A 22,607-nucleotide genomic window follows, 5' to 3' on the forward strand; every position below is an offset into this window, starting at 1 on the left:
GGCTTTATATATACATTATTCTTTTTTCACCAATTTGGGGGAAAATATTCTGGGCCACCAGAACCTGGGTCCCTTTTGGCAAATCTAGAACTGCTTACAACAACAAATATGGCCTGTGCCTATATGTTAATGGTTATTTATGATTTAAAAAAAACTGTATTTATACAACGTATTTTAATTTAAAACACTATTTTCTATATATGAATCTATTTCAGAAAGATAATATATTAGCTGGGACTTTCACCGCCTATAAACGCTGAATACCTGGATTTGTAAAGCACAGAATGACCGTGGCTTCAAGGCAAGCTGTTTAACATCGATGTGTGACACAATTTTTTTACATCAAGATAAAAATTGCTTTTTTTATTCTCTATACTTTTTTGTATTTTTAATACCTTACAACAAATGAATATACAGCATCATTTTTCAACTACGATCAAAATATTACTGCAGAATATATATCAATCAAATTAACAGATTACTAATACAAAAAAAAAAAAAAAAGCGCAATTATTAAAGAGAACATGACAATCAGCATAATATTACTAAAAGAAACAACAAACTAACAAAGAAAAAACTGCTAACACATGATAAAAGAAGACAAGCCAGATATACCCTTCTGCATACTTTTTAATGGTAAAAGTAACTTTGGACATAAAGTAAACCGCTTTCAAAATCAATATGGAACTAAGCAGGAAAAACAGATCTTTACTTTCTGTCATCCTGAATCTGCTGGCTCTCAGCTTCTCAGTGACGGCCTTTTTTACCAGTTACTGGTGCGAAGGGACACATAAAGTGGTGAAGCCACCTTGTCTATCGGCTGTGAAGAAAAAGAACTGCCAAATGCTGACAATGAACAGCACCACCACAAACAGCGATGTAACTGATGTCAACGGAACGATGGATCACAATGTTGTTCACTATAACTGGGAGACAGGAGAGGACAAGTATGCCTTCAAGTACTTTCACACTGGTTTCTGGTTATCTTGTGAAAAACACCAGGGGGGTAAGTAATGAACCCTTTCACGTTATAATGTTCAAAGCTAATTTTCCAGGCAATGTACTAAATACACAGCTGAAATACACTAGATTGTCAAAAGTATTGGGACACCTGCCTGTACACGCACATGAACTTTAATGGCATCCCAATCTTAGTCTGTAGGGTTTCATATTGAGTTGGCCCACCCTTTGCAGCTATAACAGCTTCAACTCTTCTGGGAAGGCTGTCCACAAGATTTAGGAATGTGCCTATGGGAATGTTTGACCATTCTTCCAGAAGCACATTTGTGAGGTCAGGCACTGATGTTGATCAAGAAGGCCTGGCTCGCAATCTCTGTTCTAATTAATTCCAAAGGTGTTCTATCGGGTAAAGGTTAGGACTCAAGTTCTTCCACCCCTTGCTTTGTGCACTGGTGTGCAGTCATGCTGGAACATGAAGGGGCCAACCCCAAACTTATCTCACAAAGTTAGGAGCCTGAAATTGTCCAAAATGTTGTGGTATGCTGACACCTTAAAAGTTTCCTTCACTGGAACTAAGGGGCCAAGCCCAACCCCACACCATAATCCCCCCTCCACCAAATGATTTGGACCTATGCACAAAGCATGGTCCATGAAGACTTGGGTGAGCGAGTTTGGGCTGGAGAAACTTGACTGGCCTGACCTCAATCTGATAGAACAGCTTTGGGATGATTTAAAGCAGAGACTGCGAGCCAGGCCTTCTTATTCAACATCAGCGCCTGACTTCACAAATGCGCTTCTTGAAGTATGGTTAAACATTCCCATAGGCACACTCCTTAACCTTGTGGACAGCCTTTCCAGAAGAGTTGATAGCTGCAGGGTGGGCCAACTCAATATTGAACCTTACAGACTAAGACTGGGATGCCATTAAAGTCCATGTGTGTGTAAAGTCAGGTGTCCCAATACTTATGACAATATAGTGTATATGAATGAGAACTGTATAACCTATCAAAGGGTTGGAAGCTCTGTGCAGCTGGACACCCTTGCTAGACAGCGTAGCCAAATCCCAAGCTCCACTGCAGCAGAAGCCCAACTAGGTCAAAATCATTGGGTTAAAACACACCCCAAACCTGTTGATTGGACAGTAAGACCTACTTTACACTGGTGTTGCCCTCTGAAGAGAGTATTAAACATGATGCTCATTGTGTATTGCAATACAGTAGGCATTAAAAAAATGATAGAGGAGAAATAATAGAGAGATGGCAAATAGACAACTGAACTGTTTGCAAAGTATTGTGAGCTTACCTGGTCCTTAGTGCATGTTTATTGTTCTAGAGCTGGGAAGAGGGACTGATGTCCTAATGACATAAGGCACCATGCAGAACCAATCTAAGGCAGGCCATAAACGGTTCGAATCTTGGCTGGTTCAGCAGGAGCCAGCCCGAGATTCAAACCATGTGTGGTTTGTCGTTTGATCGATCAACTTTGGTACATCCAGCCTGCCAGATTTACTGATTATCACTAGCGGCTGCAACCTGTTGTGGCAGTAAAGAAATCTGTATCATCTACAGTGGGGATCGAAAGTTTGGGCACCCCAGGTAAAAATTTGTATTAATATGCATAAAGAAGCCAAGGAAAGATGGAAACATCTCCAAAAGGCATCAAATTACAGATTAGACATTCTTATAATATGTCAACAAAAGTTAGATTTTATTTCCATCATTTACACTTTCAAAATAACAGAAAACAAAAAATGGCGTCTGCAAAAGTTTGGGCACTCTGCAGAATTAATATCTTGTACTGCCCCCTTTGGCAAGTATCACAGCTTGAAAATGCTTTTTGTAGCCAGCCAAGAGTCTTTCAATTCTTGTTTGAGGTATCTTTGCCCCTTCTTCCTTACAAAAGTCTTCCAGTTCTTTGAGATTTCTGGGCTGTCTGTCACGCACTGCTCTTTTAAGGTCTATCCATAGATTTTCAATTATGTTGAGGTCAGGAGATTGTGAAGGCCATGGCAAAACCTTCAGTTTACGCCTCTTGATGTAATCCCCCGTGGATTTTCAGGTGTGTTTAGGACCATTATCCATTTGTAGTAGCCATCCTCTCTTTAACTTCAGCTTTTTCACAGATGGCATCAAGTTACCATCCAAAATTTGCTGAAATGTTATTGAATCCATTTTTCCTTCTACTCGTGAGGTGTTCCCTGCGCCACTGGCTCCAATACAACCCCAAAGTATGATTGATCCACCCCCATGCTTAACAGTTGGACAGAGGTTCTTTTCATTAAATTCTGTGCCCCTTCTTCTCCAAATGTACCTTTGCTCATTCCGGCCAAAAAGTTAAATTTTAACCTCATTGGTCCACAGAACTTGTTTCCAAAATGCATCAGGCTTGTCTATATGTTCATTTTGCAAAGTTCAAACGCTGATTTTTGTGGTGAGGACATAGAAGAGTTTTTCTTCTGATGACTCTTCCATGAAGACCATATTTGTACAAGTATCTCTTTATAGTGGAATAGTGTACCACAACTCCTGTGTCTGCCAGATCTTTCTGGAGGGATCGTGCAGTCAAACGTGGGTTTTGAATTGTTTTTCTCACAATCCTGTGAGCTGTTCTGTCTGATATTTTTCTTGGTCTCCCAGATCTTACTTTAACTTCCACTGTTCCTGATGACTGCCATTTCTTAATTACATTCCGAACAGAGGATATTGACATCTGAAAATGCTTTGCTATCTTCTTATAGCCTTCTCCAGCTTTGTGAGCGTCAACTATTTTCAGTTTCAGTTTTCTAGACAACTGCTTAGAAGATCCCATGGTGCTGATTGTTGGGGCAAGGTCAGATGAGTCTGGGCATTTAAAACCTTTGAGATTGACATCACCTGGTCTTCCCAGACAAAGATTGAGAAGAATCCATGACACTGGCAGGTCTCAGCCTTGCAAAGGGGGCAGTGCATGCTATAAATTCTGCAGGGTGCCCAAACTTTTGCAGACACCATTTTTTTGTTTTCTGTAATTTTGAAAGTGTCAATGATGGAAATAAAATCTAACTTTTGGTGACATATTATAAGAATGTCTAATCTGTAATTTGATGCCTTTTGGAGATTTTTCCATCTTTCCTTGGCTTCTTTATGCACATTAATACAAATTTTTACCTGGGGTCCCCAAACTTTCGATCCCCACTGTATGGCTTGCCTAACTCTTCAAAACATGCAATATCGACAGCACTATGCTGTCAGTCACAATGCATGTGGGTGGAGCTGGGTGCATTTGCATCACTGATTGGCAGTGATTGGAAGGGTAATTAGTGATAAAAAAAGCTGATAACCTTGCTCCTTAATATACATTACCACACAGCTTGATTACAGTTGCTGCACAGGCTGGCAAAATTGCATTGAAAATATTTATTACACTGTTAAAGTGGAAATACGCTGCATCGGAGCACCGCAAACCACAAATGTTATTTAATTAATTTTTAATATTCAAACTAAACTCTCCCATCCATCCATGTCTCCATGCTTTATTTTGTTGGGAAATCATTTAGAAATATACCCCCCTTGCATTTCTGGCTGTGGCCATCTTGAGTAAGGGCACATGAGTCATGTAGCATTTACCTCCTGGAATCCATCTGCCTTTAGCTCAGGCATGCAGGCAGAAGGATGTCCGTAGCTGAGAAAGCCCCCCCTTGAAGTCTCCGGGGATATATGACATCAGTTGCCTGGGCATTGAAACCAGGAAGTAACAGAAGAAATGTAAAAAAAAAAAATGGTTAAAACAAGTAAATATGATGTACTTTCCTATAGATTCACTAATGCCAACAGCATAACGTTTAAAAATAGTCAAAGTTGATTGAGAGAGTGAAGTTCCACAGGGACTGGTGTTTGCTATAAAATATGAACTATAATTAGGTTAAAAAAACAGGTTCTAAATATTGTTTTTTATTTTGCCTATTTTTCTATTTTAATTTACAGCAAATGTTTCTTTCTTATTCATATAAATGGGAAAAAAACCTAATTTATTAATAAGTATGCAAGCATTGCAAAGCTATCTGACTGAAAACAATAGACTCTGCAGTCTCTAATAATAGGTAGGCAGATATAATGTGCCCAGGCTGCCCTTCCTGAGAAATTTGGGGCAGTAGTTTGTGTTAATGGTGGGCAAAAACAATGTTATTTTTTAATGCTGACGTGTACCCTATGGAGGTAAAGTGTGGATTTTTATGATTCACCTAAATATTAAAGTCTGAGCATAAACTACTTTGCATTGCATTGCTAATGTCACACATACCTCTTATGATATGTGCCAGCTGTGAGATTCTCTCCTTAACATAGTGTGAAGTATATCAATGAGCTATCCATAACCAGAGGCATTACTAAATACAGCTTTGGTGAAAATATGAACAGGGCTCCCGTGTATCTAATATAGAGCTCTTTGATGGTCCCAGTCAGACCTTTAATCAAATGCGGATTAGTTTGTCAAATTTAATGTAAAGCCTAAAAATTAAAAAATGAATTATATCCACATAGTTCATACTGTCTGGATAATGATATGTCCAAAATAAGGCTACTAGAGACTCACAGAGCAGATGATATAATAGAAAGGGAAATTTGGATTTATTTTGCCCAGGATTTAGTATGATTACAAATTAAGCATGGCACGAGTATTCGGAAAATTAAGTCAGAACACCTAAGCTGCATATTTTGTCCAGCTCAGAGTCTCAGAAAGTATTGGAGTCACCATCACAGCCAGGCAACTAGCATTTGCAGAGGTCAATACAGTTTTTTTTAACCAAACCATTCCTTATTTACCCCCAGTGCTGTATCTTGGCCTAGGCCAACAAGCCCCAGGCCTAGGGCATCACTTTGCAGGGGGGCAGCAAAAAAGCTGCACCCCACATGGAAAAAAAACAGCCTCCTCCTGACTCCCCCACGAAAAAGGTCCCCACGGGCTTGCGCTACACTTTTAGTATACTGCCAGTCCTATGGGGCAAATCATTCTGGCACCCCCATAAAGCGGTCATACTGCTACCTGTCAGTACTGATGGGCACTAATAATCTTCACTGATGGCCACTGATGAGACGGCACTGATATGATGCACTGATGGTCACTGATATGATGCACTGATAGGCTGCACTAATGGGCACTGATAGGCTGCACTGGTGGCCACTGATCGGGCTGTACTGATGGCTACTGATGAGGCCGCCCTGATATGCTGCACTGATGAGGCTGCACTGATGGGCAGTAATGAAGCTGCACCGATGGGCACTGATAAGGCTGCACTGATGAAGCTGAATTTATGGGAACTGATGAGGCTGGACTGATGGGCACTGATAGACTGGTTGTGGTCTGTGGTTTACAGATGACAGGACGGATCATAAACAGGAAGGGGTGTGGCATTTACAGGAAGAGGTGGGTCATATTTAAATTAGGGGCTGCACAATTTTAGTCAGGCCTAGGGCAGCACAAAACCTAAATACACCACTGCTTACCCCATGTCAGCATAGGTCTGCTCAGCCCTTTTGACCCCTTAGGACAACCCCACAGTAGAGTAACTATTTCCCCCCTTTGGAGGGACATCGACTTGGATATCCCTTATAGATACTATTTTTAAAAACATATAGAAGTATCCCTACCGTTCTCATCCATAGAAAATCAGGGACTGGCCGCACACTGTAGATTCCGTCCATAAAAGTCCTTTTTTCCATCATACCGTCTCATCCAGGTATACACTATCCTGTAGGCTCCCTTGCGGGTGGTAAATCCATTTAATGAGAAATACCCTATTGAGAAGGGAGCAGTGTAATGTTTATCTTAAATAGTTTGCTTGGTGGTTCTTGCTGTAGTAAGAGTAGTAGTTTTCTTATCTATTTGTTTTGGCCTTGGAGTCAGTCCTCCCAGTATTCAACCCGCAAGGGTCTTCTTCTGTAGAACTGCTTTGACAACAATGAATTTGGCCCAATAACAAATACTGTATATAACAAAAAGTGCAACGCTATCAAATATGGATTATGAAGATGATATTGAGGAGAGCAGTCCACGGGTGCAAATTATGGTGAAGCATGCTGAAGATATAAACATTCAGTGCTCTTCAATGTGCTGGTAATCCTCCACCCAGTCTCATTAGCCTCTCACCTCACACTTAGCCCCTGTGTCACCAGACGGGCTAGTAAGACATAAAAACTTTCTCCAAGAATATCACCAATATAGATCAGATCAGTATTCCTCTTCATCAGAAAATAAGGCTCACAGGTAACAGAGCACAGGTCCATAAAGCGGGTCACAGGTCCATAGGAAAACAAAGGTCCGGACATAGTGCATTACCGCAATAAATTACTTTATTGAACATAGCATAAAATCATAAAAATTACCTTGTAAAGCACTATACAAGTGCATGTGATTAGCAGATTGAATTACACACAGCGGTCTCGACCGCAATGGGTGGCGGGTGACGTCACCGGCCCCTCCCCTTCGCACGCGTTACATCCCACTAGGCGGGACTTCATCAGCTATTGGTAAGGGAGAATGACAGGGCTACATAAGGGAGAATGAATTTGGCCCAACTGATGTCAATGTACTTGGCAAGGAAAAGGGACTCCAGGAAGTTGGTCAGACATTTTGTCCAGCATAGATGGCCAAAAAAATAAAAAATAAAAGCAGCCTCACCCAGAAAAAAAATCACCCTCAGGCCATCCACCATCTTAAGAAAAGATGGCTCATAAAACAGAGGTGAGGCAGCAATTCGAACGTTCTGTGCCAAGGTTTTGTTGTGTGCAGGGCAGCTAGTTGAGGTAGATCCGACACCTTTACTTGCCATTCCAAGGTAGATGGGGAAGTATATCCGTTTCAATTCTCTGCCATGTTTCCCTTAAGTATGCTGACATGAGATAAGCCAGAAACGTGGGAAACTGTTGTCTAATACTTACCGTCATTTTCCTTACCTGTCTCTCTCATGTTAGCATAGATTTCCCTCCTTAAGCTGGTCATACACTGCTCAGATGTCAACCAATTCTTGTTGAATTGTCCAAAATTTGAGCTGTGGGTGGCATTGTAGGCACCCCTTCCCCCAGCTTGATAAGAGGCAATTTTACAATAGACTTTTGTTATAGGAGTCAGTCTGGAAATAAGGGAGAGCCAAGAATGGAAATGTATTCTATACTCACAGAACTTACTCAGAAACATTTCATTTGATTTAAATAAAAAAATACATTTTCGAGATAGGAATAAATATTTGTAACAAGGATTTGAAATATTAATATTTTCACCCAAGGGTTACATACTTTTTAAATTATAATTATTATAATTTATATATTATTATAATTATATTATAATTAGGTTATAGTCTTTGCCTGTTCAGACCAAACTTTACTGTGCTTTTCCATATATGTGAAAGACAGACAGACAAATATATTTGGCGCACTCCAGGTAGGGCTATGATAATAACCAATTCAATATAGATGTGGATATAAAACAGTCTCAGTAATTCTGTAAACAAATATGAGTCCATAATTAATTGCTGTCCTTAGGGGCTGCCAGCTGGAGCTAGGAGGATCTCTGGAGCATAGAAGTAGACAGGAAGCAGCACCATTTAAGTGTAGCAGTAAAGTATTTATTACAGAAGTATAAAATGTACACTCACAGGAGTAGATAAAAACCAGCATGAAATGGTATTGGAATCGTCTGCTTTGCCCCAGGGAAGGTGGCTGCAGCGGGTCCAGTTGCACTGGTGGCTCCCAGTGTTTCCTATAGATTCTGCCAGCGTTCGGTAGTACTTGAGGAGACTCGAGAGCGCGGGTGATGTCACATCTGGGTACGGGGTCAGCAGGAGTGACGCAAGTTCGGAGCATGCGTGCTTCTTCATCAGAGCCATGGAATGCTCCTGTTCCATGAGTCACAACCTGGAATAACATCTGACAAAGGTGGTGCAGGAGTAAACAGGGAACACTAGTACATTTTAGGCTGTCATTGGATTGGGGTCATTTAACAGACCCAGGACCTGTGTCTCCTTATATCAAGTGTAATTAACAGAGTGCCCCTTACATCAGATGTTCCCTTGTATCAATCAGAGTAACACCTTACATCAACTGTCTACATCAGAGTGTTCCCTTACACCCAACTGCCCCGTCAGAGTGCCACCTTGCATCAAGTGCCCCCTTATGTAAATTCCTTACAGAGTGGATCTTACATCAATTACCCCATCAGAGTGCCCCCTTACATTGATTGTCCCCATCAGAGTGCTTCTTATATTAACCGTCCCCATCAGAGTCCTCCTTAAATCAATTGTCCACATCAGAGTGCCTCATGGATCAGTGGATGCACTCTTAGAGACCTGGGGGGGGGGGGGGGGGAGGGCACAGCCCACCTCATCATGCCCCCAGATCCGGGCCTGCTATTGGCAATGCAAGAAAACCTCTGTCAGGTGTTTATTTGCAACCTTTTTAATAGGAATTCCTCTAATTTCCTGCTAATCAGGAAATTATGGGAGATCTCTCCAGTAGGACATTCAACTCAATCCAATACTTGCAATACACCAAATCTACAGACAATAGCAATGTTACACACCAAAATGAAAATACGGAAAATTGTATAATCCCCTTTCCGTAATTCTCCTTTTCTGACGCATCTTCATGGCAGCATACACAGGGTTGTGACTCCGTCTCCACAACCTGATAGGATTAGTTAGCTATAAATCTCAGAGAGAGAGAGACACCCTGCAGCATTCACTGTATATATAACCTAAGAAAGGGCGGGATTCTGTGTGCTGCCATGAAGATGCATCAGAAAAGGAAAATTACGAAAAGGTATACAATTTTCCGTTTTCCTGATGCATCATAGCAGCACACACTGGGAAATAACTCGCTAGTTGGGTGGGTGCAAGAAAATATAATTTATTAATGGGACATTGAAGAATTGCCTGAATAATGGTCTGTCCGAATTTCACTGTTGTTACATGAGACAGGTCCACTTTATAGTGCGACATAAAGGTGTTTTTGGATGACCAGGTGTCCGCTCTTCATATTGTTTCTGGAGACACTCTGCATTATGCTGCCCATTATATTGCCACTGCACTAGTAGAGTAAGCCTTCAGAGCCTCAGGAATCGGAAGTTGCTGAAGTGAACATTCTTTTTTGATGGCCTTTCTAGCCAAGACGCTATCGTGCGTGGCGAAGGTGCTTGACCTTTCCTAGAACCATGAGGAATAACCGGTAGATTGCCCGCTTTTCTGAAGGAACTTCTGAAGGAGCTCGTGGCTGACAAATATGTGCTAATAGTGCATTTTACGTCTAGGGAATGAGGTTCATCTTGATTGTCCAGAAACACTGGTAGACTTATGTCCTGATTAAAGTGAAAAAAAGTCGCTACCTTGGGTATAAAGCTTCACTCTGTCTGGATAAAAGATCAGATATGGTTCCTTGCTCATTAGCGCTTGCATCTCCAAAACTCTCTTCGCTGAGGTTATGGCGATCAGAAATGTTACTTTTGGTGTTAAATTCCATAAGGAAACTGAGTCCACTGGCTGGAAAGGGGAACCTGAATGAGCCTCTAGAACTATCGACAGATCCCAAGATAGGAATGTAGGTTTTCTTGGATGGTCTAATTTTCAGACATACTCTCATGAACTGGATAACCAGAGGGTGCGGGGCCCACTGTTTTGGCAGATAAGGCCGAAATCTGTACTTTTAAGGTACCTGAGCTTAAGCCCTTTTCTAAACTGGTTTGAAGAAATTCAAGAATTTGCGGAATTTACGGGAATAACGGATTCCACCCATTCAGATGGGCAAATGAAGTAAACTTTTCCCATACTCTTCCCTAAGTGGTGTTAGTAGTGCATTTTCTGGCTTGTAATGTGGACACTACTTCTTTCGAACATCCTTGATTTAGAAGTCTAATCCTCTCAACCTCCATTCCATCAAGTTCAATATCTCCGGACCTGGATGGAGGAACTGCCCCTGAGATAGTAGATTCAGTGTGACTGGAAGAAGCAGCGGGTCCTCTAGGCTCAGTTGTAGCAGGGTTGTGAACCACAGCCTTTTTGGTCAAAGGGGGACTACCGCTATCACTTTCGATGCTGACCTCCTTAGTCTGGATAGAAACCTTGCAATCAGCGGTGTAGGCGGGAAGATGTAACTTAGCTGAAATTCCCAAGGATAGCGAAGGCAATCTGCTCCCTCTGCTGAGGTGTAAAGTGTTTTCAACAGATATCTTGGACACTTGACATTTACGGCTTTTAAGTGTGCTAGGTGTACCTGAGCCCAGTCCAAGATAGGGTGAACCTCCGTCATAGCATGCGACACCTGGTGCCTCCCTGTTTCTGGATGTATGCTACTGTTGCCTTGTTGGCCATATGAAGCAGGATGCTTTTCCCTCTAAGGGAAGGCCTGCAGGCTAGGAGGAAAGCTGTTCTGAGTTCCAGGACATTTGAGATCATCCCTTGCGATTGGAATTATCAATGTCCTTGCTTGATCCCGATAGTAGGCTCCCCATCCTTCCAGACCTGCGATTGATGTAACTATCTCTGGTTTCAGAGGAGCTGTATGTCGATGTCTCTTGAGGTTGTGAACTTGTGTCCATCACCATACAGACTGCATTACAACTCTGTGGATGAGGATCGACTGAAGCATTGATGCTCCAGCCCACTGCCCTAGGAATGAATTCTGCAGAATTCTCATATGCCACTGGGCCCACTGAACCATAGGAAAGGTCGCCATCATGAAACCCAGAATGCTCATACAGACTCTGGTTGGTTGGCAGGGAGGTTGTTGCCAAGATTCTTTTTGATTTTTGGATGAGATGGCCTAACTTTTCTTGGGGAAGTTCCACAATGTTCAACTTGGTGTTCAGTTCTGCCCCCATAAAAGTCATCCTCTGAGTGAGTTGAAGGTTGCACTTCTCCCAATTTATTACCCAGCCAAAAGTTTGGAGTGTTGTTATCAGCATTGTTCAATGACGGGCCAGAGCTTCTTGACTGTCTGCTAGCAGAAGAATGTCGTCCAAATAATGTTGTATTCTCAAACTCTTCATTCTCACAAATGCAATTACTAATTCTGCAGTCCAAAAAAGGAAGGTTGGGTATTTCCCTTTTTTCTTTTGAACTCTTTCCCGGGTCTGCTATCCACCCAATCTTGTCAGGTGAGGATAAAAAAGAGAATGCTACAGGGTGTCTCTCTGAGATTTATAGATAAACAAATCCTATCAGGTTGTGGAGGCGGAGTCACAACCCAGTGTGTGCTGCCATAATGCGTCAGGAAATAATATTCTTCATATTGGAACAAGTTTAATGCCTACAGGTTTTATACTATGCACAGCTCTGTCTCAAAGAAATGCCTTTAACTGCCCCAGAATCACTTACCTGTACGTCTTTCTGCACCTCCAGGTCTCAGGCACGCACCTGTGCCGCCAGCGACCTGTTTCTACTGTGGTTGAACATAGTGGGAGCCAATCTGCAGGTCCGGGAAATGCGATGTCCACTGGGACCCGCCGATTGTGCGATTGTCGTTCTGGGAGAAAGGAAGGTTGTGATCCTGTGTTCCTAAATATCAGGAACACAGATCTCTGCCTTCCCATAGTACAAGCCCCCCCCCACACAAGCACTCCCTAGGAACACATTTAACCCACTGATAGCCCCCAATGTTAACCCCTTCCCTGTCGGTGTCATTAGCACAGTGACAGTGCATATTTTTAGCACTGATCTCTGTATGATTGTCACTGGTCCCCAAAGAGTGTCACTTAGTGTCCGGTGTGTCCGCCACAATTTAGCAGTCCCTCTATAAATCGGTGATCGCCGCCATTATTAGTAATAAAAACTAAAAAAAATAAATCTATAGTTTGTAGACGCTATAACTTTTGTGCAAACCAATCAATATATGCTTATTGGAATTTTTTTTTACCAAAAACATGTAGCAGAATACATATTGCGCTATTTTGATGAAGAAATTAGATTTTTTTCTTTTTTTATATTAGGTATGTTTTATAGCAGAAAGTAAGAAATATTGGGGGTTTTTTTTAACAATTGTCGGTCTTTTTTTTGTTTATAGCGCAAAAAATAAAAAGGCAGAGGTAATCAAATTCCCCCCAAAAAATGCTCTATTTGTGGGGAAAAAAGGACATAAACTTTATTTGGGTACTGCATCGCGTGACCACGAAATTGTCAGTTAAAATAACGCGGTGCCGTATTGCAAAACAAATTTAACCTCCCTGGCGGTAACCCCGAGCGTGACTCGGGGTTGATTTTTCATACCAGGATCGGTAACCCCGAGTCACGCTCGGGGTGAATGTGCAGAGAGCGCAGCGGTGTTCTCTTACCTTCTCCTGGCGATCCAGCCATGATCTCTCATGGCTGTGACCGCCAGCCGAGATCCCCGCCGCTCTCCGTCGGTGTGGTCACTTCCTAGTTCCGTTCCCTGCAGCAGCAATGCTGCATGGGAGCGGAACTAGGGAGGGAAATTCAAAAAAAAAAAAAAAAAGTTGCACAAAACACAAACACATTACACATTTTATATTATATATATATATGCATATATATATATATATATATATATATATATATATATATATATATGCATATATATATATATATATATATATATATATATATATATATATGCATATATATATATATATGCATATATATGCATATACTGTATATATATATATATGCACACACACACATATATATATATATATATATATATACCTATATACACACACATATATATATATATATATATATATATATATATAAAATTATATTATTGATTCGATCATAATTCATGCGTTATATATATATTATATATATATATATACATATATATATATATATACACACATATATATATATAATATAACGCATGAATTATAATCTAATCAATAATATAATTTTATTATATATATTATATATTATATAATAAAATTATATTATTGATTCGATTATAATTCATGCGTTTGTGTTTCAAATTTATCACATCTGGGATGTCTACTAGAGTCTTGTTTTGGTCAGGTTTAAGTCAGTAATTACTAAGAATTGTAGGCCTATAATACATAACGCCAAATTTCCATGAAAAGAATTGTACCGCTTTTGGTATGTAATTCCTGACAGAATCATACCGCCAGGGAGGTTAAAATGGCCTGGTCATGAAGGGGGTTAAACCTTCTGGAGCTGAAGTGGTTAAGGAAGTGCTGTGCCTAGGGCAAAACATGTCAGAATAGAACTTGTTCCTGCTGGCTATTTTGATAAAGGAAAAATAATATTTTGCACATCGGGGTGTGGCATTCCTGTTACTTATACACTTCGGTGGAGATGAGTCGAAGGCAGCAGCACCTGAGATGTGATTGTGGAGCTTGATCTTGCCTGGAGCAGCAATTGAAACATTTTACAAAAACGAAAATGGTCAGCATATCCATTGCTGCTCATAAATTCTTGAATTACACGGACTGCAGAAAAACATTTTTTTTTTTTTTTTAATTGGAGAAGGAATAGGACTTCTGCAAGGTTTTTTTATAAGTTCATTGCTTCCAAGGACATGAAATGAGGTGAAATATCCCAAATGAGGTAACAGACAGAAAAAAACCCATCTTGATTTAGTATTGTGCATGAGAGCCAAGGTTCTTTTGCTCCTCATTGGCTCGGATACAGCAGCAAGAGCCAATGGCTCCCGCGGCTGTCAATCAGAGCCAGTGACGAGGGAGTCTTATGAACACCCAGAGCAGGACTCAGGAGCCAGCAGCTTGCTATGGGGGCAGTTGGTGGAGGGGGTGGAGTCAAGAGGAGGACAGGGGACCCAAGAAGAGGAGGATTGGGGCTGCTCTGTGGAAAACCATTACACATCGCAGGTAGGTATAACATGTTTGTTGTTTTAGGACAAAAAAAAAAAAAGCAACAAGGATTTACAATCACTTTAACTCAATTAAAGTATACTGTATAGACCCAGCATTCTGTATACAATGCATTTCCGCCCTTTCACATGGGCATCTGATGGAGTGGCCCTTTCTTGTCAAATTTGTTTATTGTTTTGAATAAATTAAAGGAGAACAATCTGAATTTTACATGGATTGTGGTACATATTCAAAGGGTAACAAATTACCTTAATTGGAAAGAGACAAATAAAAATGATGCAATATCGCATTATATAAGCATCAAATAGACCATCAAAGTCAAATGTCAAAAATATCATATAATTGAAAAGAAAAAGAAAGGTAGATTGTTGACTGTCAGTCTAGTTTAACCACTTCTGGAGCAGAAGATTTTCCCCCTTAATGACCAGGCCATTTTTTGCGATTCGGCACTGCGTTAATTTACCTGACAATTGCACGGTCATGCGATGCTGTACCCAAATAAAATTGATGTCCTTTTTTCCCCACAAATAGAGCTTTCTTTTGGTGGCATTTGATCAGCTCTGCAATTTTTATTTTCTGCGCTATAAAGAAAAAAAGAGCGACAATTCTGAAAAAAAAACAATATTTTTAACTTTCTGCTACATAACATTCCCAATACAAAAAATTTAAAAATCTAATTTTTTCATCATTTAAGGCCAATTTGTATTCTGCTACATATTTTTGGTAAAAACAAAAAATCCCAATAAGCGTATTGTGATTGGTTTGTGCAAAATGTGTCACGTCTACAAACTAGGGGAAAGATTTATGACATTTTTATTTATTTATTTTTACTAGTAATGGCGGCGATCAGCGATTTTTAGCGGGACTGCGACATTGTGGCAGACAGATCGGACACCTGACATTTTTGACACTTTTGGGGGGACCAGTGACATTACTACAGTAATCAGTGCTAAAAATATGCACTGTTACTGTGCTAATTACACTGTGGGGGAAGGGGTTAACACCAGGGGCGCTCAAAGGGTTAAATGTATGCCTAGGGGGTGTTTTCTAACTGTGACGGGGATGGGCTTATGAAATCAATACAGGGACCTGTGTTCCTAAATAGGATGAGCACAGGAGCTCTGTGTTGATTGCTGACAGAACAACGGTCTGCTGTGTTTACAACAGCAGACCACTATTCTGTCTCCACAGGGAGTGACCATGGGTGGCTGGAGGCAATCGCAGCCGCCGGCCCCACAGATCACTTTCCCTGCTGGCAAATAAGTACACGCGTGCGCTCTCCCACAAGTCGGCGTACGGGTAGGTAGTTTCAGGGGAACCTGCCGATCTCCCGACCGGCGGCTGGTCGGCAAGTGGTAAAATACAAAGTGATTAATAAATTAACTATAAATCAATGGGTCTGGACTGGAGAACAACCCTGTGAGTACCACATAAGAACTGATAAAAGGGAAAGTATCATGAAAAAGGAGTAAGAGAATAAAAGTAATAAAGAAAAGGGAAAAAATACAGTGGGAGTTGGAGTGGCCCTATAAGCACAAATTACGCAGGCATTGAGCACCGTTATGAACCCAAGGTAACCTGTCCTGAGACATGCCATGCAGCCAGTAATGGAGTGCATGTGGGCAGGAAGTGAAAGGTTAAAAAGGTGATAAGTATATATTTAGAAAAAAATTGCAATTTTTTACTTTAAATGTATCATCATTTATTTATTATTTAGTTATTTATTGTGTTCATTCTGTTTTGTACTTTATTTTCAGAGGAGTCATGCCGTAGCTTCATCGAACTATCACCAGAGTCGGAAAAAGGTACTCAATACTTCTGGAAGGATGCAATCAGTGCTTTGGGACTAACTGGATTTACATATCTATGATAAATTGGTAATAAATAAGTCATTTCGACATGACTCTACAATCTAGCTTCTCGCCATGACTAATTTGGGGGTCACAAGGACCCTCAATAAACTCGACATTGTTCAGGTCATTATGCTGTTGATCCACGCAATCCATATACAAAACCCAGTTAGCGTCTGCCAGTTACAAATTTCCATGCTCACTGGCAGGGGAGTGGAGGCAATGCTCAGTAACACATGAACGTAGCAGAGAGTCCCCAGTGTGACAAAGCCCTTAGACTGAGCAGCTGCAAATGAAGAACAAAAAATCACTTCAAAACAGACTTGGATGTGTTGGGTCCCTTTCATGCATATTGATAATGGCAGATGAGGTAAGACTGCAGGCTTCTCCAGAGTATTTAGAAATAATTCATCCTATTCTTCTGATGCAGGTGTCCTGTGGTTGTCGGTGATCTCAGAGTTTCTCTACATTATCCTATTAAGCCTTGGCTTTCTGCTCATGTGCTTAGAACTCTTCACCTCCAGTAATTTCATAGATGGCCTCAAGATTAACGCATTTGCTGCCGTCATTACAGTGCTGTCAGGTAAGTCATTAGTAGCAAGGAAAAATACTTTGTGATATCACGCCATTGATTATTACTGTTATTATACTTTTGAAATGATCATCCATTTTTTATTTTAGTTTTTTTGTGATCCTCTTTCCTTAGTTCAGGTATCTTCTCCTGACTTCCGAGGAAATATGAATGCATTATCCAATATTGTTAATGGCATGTATTGTGAATGACACCCAACATACAGTACATACAGTATATAGTAATAGCCAGGGCTTTTTTTCTCACAAAATAGGTGCAGGAACCCTTTTCCAAGTCACCCGTTTTCTTGGAACCTACCCACCTCCAAGCACCATTCCATGGTTCTACCCCCTACCTACCTCCCAGTACTGTCCTTTTAGAGAATACAGAACCAAGTATCATTTAGTGGTGTTAAGTAATTATTTGGGAATATGGTAATGAAAACAAGAAAAGCAGTAAAATAGATTTCCTGTAGGCAACAACAATTTAGCCCCTTGCCAGCAACAATAGATCCCTCTAACAACAATGGACCACCTGCAACAAACTTTCCCAGCAACAATAGATCCCTCCCTTAACAGTAGATCTCTCCCAGCAAGAACTGACCTCCCCAGAAATATAAGACCCACCCCCAGCAACAGTCGGGCCCCACCAGCAACCATAGACCTCCTCAGCAACAACAGAACCCTCTGCAAAAATAGACTGCCTCCAGCTGGAATGAATCCCCCAACAGCCAGCATTAATAGACCCTGCAGCACACTCCAGCACCCTTTGCCATTACATACAGTCAGTGCTGGAGGTGCCGGAACTGCGTTCCCCCGCATTCCCGCTGAAAAAAAGCCCTGGTAATAGCAAAGACACTTTCTCTAAAGCACACCACACAATTGCTGTGGCCATTACAAGAAGGAGTCCCTATCCCTGAAGATTTTTTTTTTTATACTATAAAGAATGCAACACGAGGCAGCTTAATACGCAAAGGTCGGGAATGCCTAAAACATCCCCGTAGACATATACTTAGTTGGGGGTTATGCTAGGAGAGTATTGGAGTATCCAAAAACAATTAAAAAAATGAGGTGATGACATGTAATTAAAGTATTACTTTTGGGTGTACACAAATGATCCAAACTGATGGAAATGTTCCTAAAGAATTGCTTATTCTTCTTATGGTCATTTAATTGAAATAGGCTGTTCATTTTTTTTTGGAAACAGAACATTTGGGTGTTCCACCTTTGACAATAGACAGCCTGTCCTTTTCTTAATATCACTTTCCAACCCTACACCCTTTTTCCCAGTAAAAAATGTCTGTGTGCAATACTGAGTGCAGATTGATGCCCTTTTGCAAATCATGTCTTATGTAACTTCAATTTCTACTTATTTACCTCTATTTGGACTGATGTTGTTTGTCCTCCTCTGTTTTTCTAAGTTTTGTTTAAAGTTATATATATATATATATTGTGAGGGATTAGCTCGGTGGTAGGCGTGGATGACTCCTTGGGGAGTGCGTTTTCACAGAGAAATAGCCCAAAAGTGCTTGCAAACAACAGGTTTATGGTTTATTCTAATGGTGTTTTCTTCACCAGGCTGTATGCAGCAAAACATCCAAAATAAAATAAAACAGAAAATAAATCCTTGCCTCTGTGGGCGGCTACCTTCTCACAACTGGAACCTGCCTAGGTGTCTGTCTCCAACCTACCGTCGGGCAGACTTCCTTGTCCTCCAGCGGACACTCAATAGTCCTTTTATAATAGCTTCACAGGGCAACACAGTCCTTTGTTTCTTTCACATCAACAGTTCGTCTTCTCACCTTTGAGACGTATTCACCCTTGGTTACCGTCCCGGGCACACATCACTCCGGGGGGTCTTCTCCCAGGCCCACACATCCTGTCGGGAGGCACACTCTGACTGTCCTCCTGCTCCCAGCCCACATGGCTTCAGGACACAGCTTCTGGAGGCAGCAAACAATAGGACTTTCTCTGAACAAATTATAGAGCCTTAACTCCCTCATTCTGAACAGGTGAAGGCCTTTCAACTTCCTGCTGGCTAGCTCTGTAGCCAACACCCTAAATTAATTAATGGACTTTCTAAGCAGGTGGGAATGTGTCTCCTCTCAGTGACTACATTCCCAGATTTACCTGACTTCCTGTCACATACCCCCCCCTCTTGTTTCAACCCTAGGGTTGGGACACATATTTCCAGGCACGCATGTGTCAGGCACTGCTGACTCACTGATAAGCCTCCTATTATCCTCAAGCTTCCGGATGAAACTGTTTTGTCATCTTCATTGACGGATTTCTCATAAATGCCACACAGTTTGTCTCTCATCTCATATACACATTCTTCAACTGCATTTTTGGCATCATTTTGCTCCTTCTCGTTTCTCTCATCTTCATTGACAGCTTTCTCATAAATGTCAGACAGCTTGTCCCTCATAACCGTCTGTCCAATCCACCATGGAGGACCGTGATCCATAGGCAACTCAATTGGGCTAGTCTTAATGTCTTCAACATTCTTAAGACGCCTCTCTCTGCAATCCATAAATGTTTTCCACAAAACTTTGAGAACCTTTGCTTCACTAAGCTTTGTTCCAAGTAGGGACTCTTGACATCCCTCTGTGACTTGAGTTGCCTCTCCATACAGCTGTACACAATCATTGACTTTTTGTTGTAAAAGGGAATGATCTTCCTTCTTGAGCTTTGCTTGCTCTAAGATGCTGTGCAGAGGATTTTCCAATTGAGACAACAGGCTGTCACACATTTCTTCAAAGTGACCCCTGTTCCTTTTCCCAGAGATATCAATATCATTCAAACATTTCATATTCATAGGCAGATCTGAAGCATTTGCACTCATCAACTTCTTAAACTTTTCGCCCTCCTGAGCGAGTCGCAGTAAAGGCCTACTACTTGATTTGATATTCAGTTTATATTTCTTGCCAAACTCTTCACAGAAGTAGCCAACCAGAACATCATCAACTTTCCTTCCACCAACATAGGGGTCAAAGGCAACAACACAGTTGAACCCAGCGATCTGGGTGGTATCCATTATAGACCTCCTCTCTGCATCAGTGAAGAAGCATGGAACTGCAACACATTCTTTTACAGGTTTCTTCAATGCACTTTCTGCTGAACTATTTGACCGCTCAAGGTCACCTAGTTCTTTTTCTCTATCTGAATTCCACATGGAATGCATCTCAAGATCACGATCAAACTTCTGCCACCCGTCTTTCACCAGTTCCATTTTGGAAACACTCCCTGAAAGGCACTTATTCATTTGCTTCACGTTTTCACCAACAGCCTTAGTTTTCTCCACTAGGTTTTCAGCCTGAACTGAGAAATCACCACATTTCTTACTCAGCTCCTTTGTTTGCTGAAGCTCTAATGATACATTTTCCAATGCTTGAAGTTTTTGAAGGAACGGTTTATTCCAAAGGGGTGATTCAAGCCACGTGTCATCACATTTCTGAGGCTCACTCAGGACAGACCCCAAAACACTGATCCTTTTAAAAACTGCATCAGGCACACTATCCCCTCTTTGGGACAGATCCTCTGTTGCCTGGAATTCCTCTTCCAGTTCCTGCAACGGAATCTTCATCTCTTCTACTTGCTGTTCTAAGGCTCGTTTAGACTTTTCTAGCTCCTGAACGCTTTTCTCAACCTCATCCTTGTAGCTGACCACATGTTCCATCTCTGTACATAGCTGCTTGTTAACTCTTTCTAGTTCAGCCTTGGACTCTAGAGCTTCCTCCAAAGAGCGAGCCAAGAACAGGGCTTTGCTCTCGTTATCACGCGCCTCCGCTTCTGCGCGGTCGCGTTCTTCTGCATATTTTGCAGACACAGTCTTCTCTTCACCAAGCATCTGATCAAACTTCTTTTTCACATCTTCAACACACTGTAATGAAGCAACGCTTTCTTCCATGCGTTTTTTCATATCCGCTATCTGAGCTTGCAATGTTGCGACTTGCTCTGATAGGTTTTTCTTTGCTTCCGCCTCCTCTTTTAATTGTTCCAGGAAGCCATTTTTCTCATCTTCCATTTGTTTGAGCTTTGTGCTAAAACTCAGCCTTTGACACCTCTCTTCCTGTAAGAGTTCCTGCGTGTCTTGCAGCTGCGATTCCAAGATAGAAAAATCTTCCGCAATTTCTCTAGATTTGCTGTCTGCTTGAGAAAGCTGATTTGTAACATTGTCCAACTCAACCTGCAGTCGGTTTGCCTTCTCTGACAGCTTAGCACACAATCGGTCACCTTCTGACACCTTGACTTGCGATTCCAGAAGCTGTGCCTCTACTTTTTCCCTCTTATGTTCACAATCTTCTTTTCCCTGCATAAGAGCCTTCACCTCATTGGCTAGCATCTGGGAATAAGAATGTAATTCTGCCACACAGGCTTCTTTCTCCTTTAACTGCTGCTGGACACGTTGGGCTTCCCCTTTCCAACTTTCACAGTCCGCACGCCATTCATCTACCACATTGCTTAAAGTAGTGAGCTCATACACAGTACTCAGTAATTTAGCCTCTCTTTCACTTTTCTCTTTGTCGCTGAGAGACAATGTCGCTTCCAGAGCAACATTCTGTTCCTGCGACTCCTGCAGGTCTATTTTTGTAGCTCCCAAAGACTGAAGACTTTTTTCCAGCTGATTACGCAACTCCAACATATCAGCCATACTTTGCTTCTGCAAAGTCTGAATTTCAATTTCCTTTTCCATGAGGATGGTATCTTTCTCCTTTATAGTGTCTTGACATTTTTGCAACTCGACCAAAAGAAGAGCAGTGGATTCTTCCCACTGTAACACATGAGACTTGAGTAGTTCATTCATTTCCTGCAAGTTTCTATGCTCCATTTTAAGCAATTCCAAGGCTTGTTCCTTTTCTTCCATTTTCCGTTGCAAGGCATCCAACTCAGCCCTGCACACATACTCGGTTTCCTCCAAACCGATGGCCTCCATTGGCTGCTGGCGTCTCTGTTTCCAGCCTGCCATGCTCTCTTGATGAGCCTTTTGTTGAGCTGCAAAGCTCTGCTGAAAATCCGCATTTGCCTGCTGTTGAGCTGCATTTGCTTGCTGTTGAGCTGCATTTGATATAATCAGATGTTTCAACATCTCCTCCATTTTGAGTTTACTTTTCATCTGAGCACACTGCGTCTCCATAGCAGTTTCATCAGTGTTGCTAGGGACAACAACCTTCCTCTTTAGTAGACTCTCTTTAGGCATGGATGGGGCTGGTTCAGACGGCAACATCCCCTCCATCCATAGAATCCGGTCTCTCATTTCATCTATCTTTGCATTTTTCAGGCGTTTGGACCGCCCCATCTTCAATAACTCCACAAACAAATTTTTCACAGTCCAGCAAACAATTTTCAGACCACTGTCTCTTCAACACATGTAGTTTTTCTCTCTCTTGCAGGATCTCTTTTCCT

The 22,607-nt window shown here is 41.4% G+C and overlaps 1 protein-coding gene across 2 annotated transcripts in view; it reads left to right on the forward strand.

The window, feature by feature from the left end:
- The window catches only part of LOC309567792 (germ cell-specific gene 1-like protein), a 129,748-nt gene that overhangs the window by 80,838 nt on the left and 26,303 nt on the right, over positions 1–22,607 (forward strand). For both annotated transcript variants that reach the window (XM_082273241.1, XM_082273242.1), the window contains exons 2-4: positions 216–1,006; positions 16,539–16,586; positions 17,062–17,214. In XM_082273241.1, coding sequence (XP_082129367.1) covers positions 682–1,006; positions 16,539–16,586; positions 17,062–17,214 — 526 coding nt within the window. In that variant the 5' untranslated portion in view covers positions 216–681. The remainder of the gene's footprint in view (positions 1–215; positions 1,007–16,538; positions 16,587–17,061; positions 17,215–22,607) is intronic.

This window comes from Pelophylax lessonae, assembly GCF_965119305.1.
Source record: "Pelophylax lessonae genome assembly, chromosome: 12".
Classification (NCBI taxonomy): Eukaryota; Metazoa; Chordata; class Amphibia; order Anura; family Ranidae; genus Pelophylax; species Pelophylax lessonae.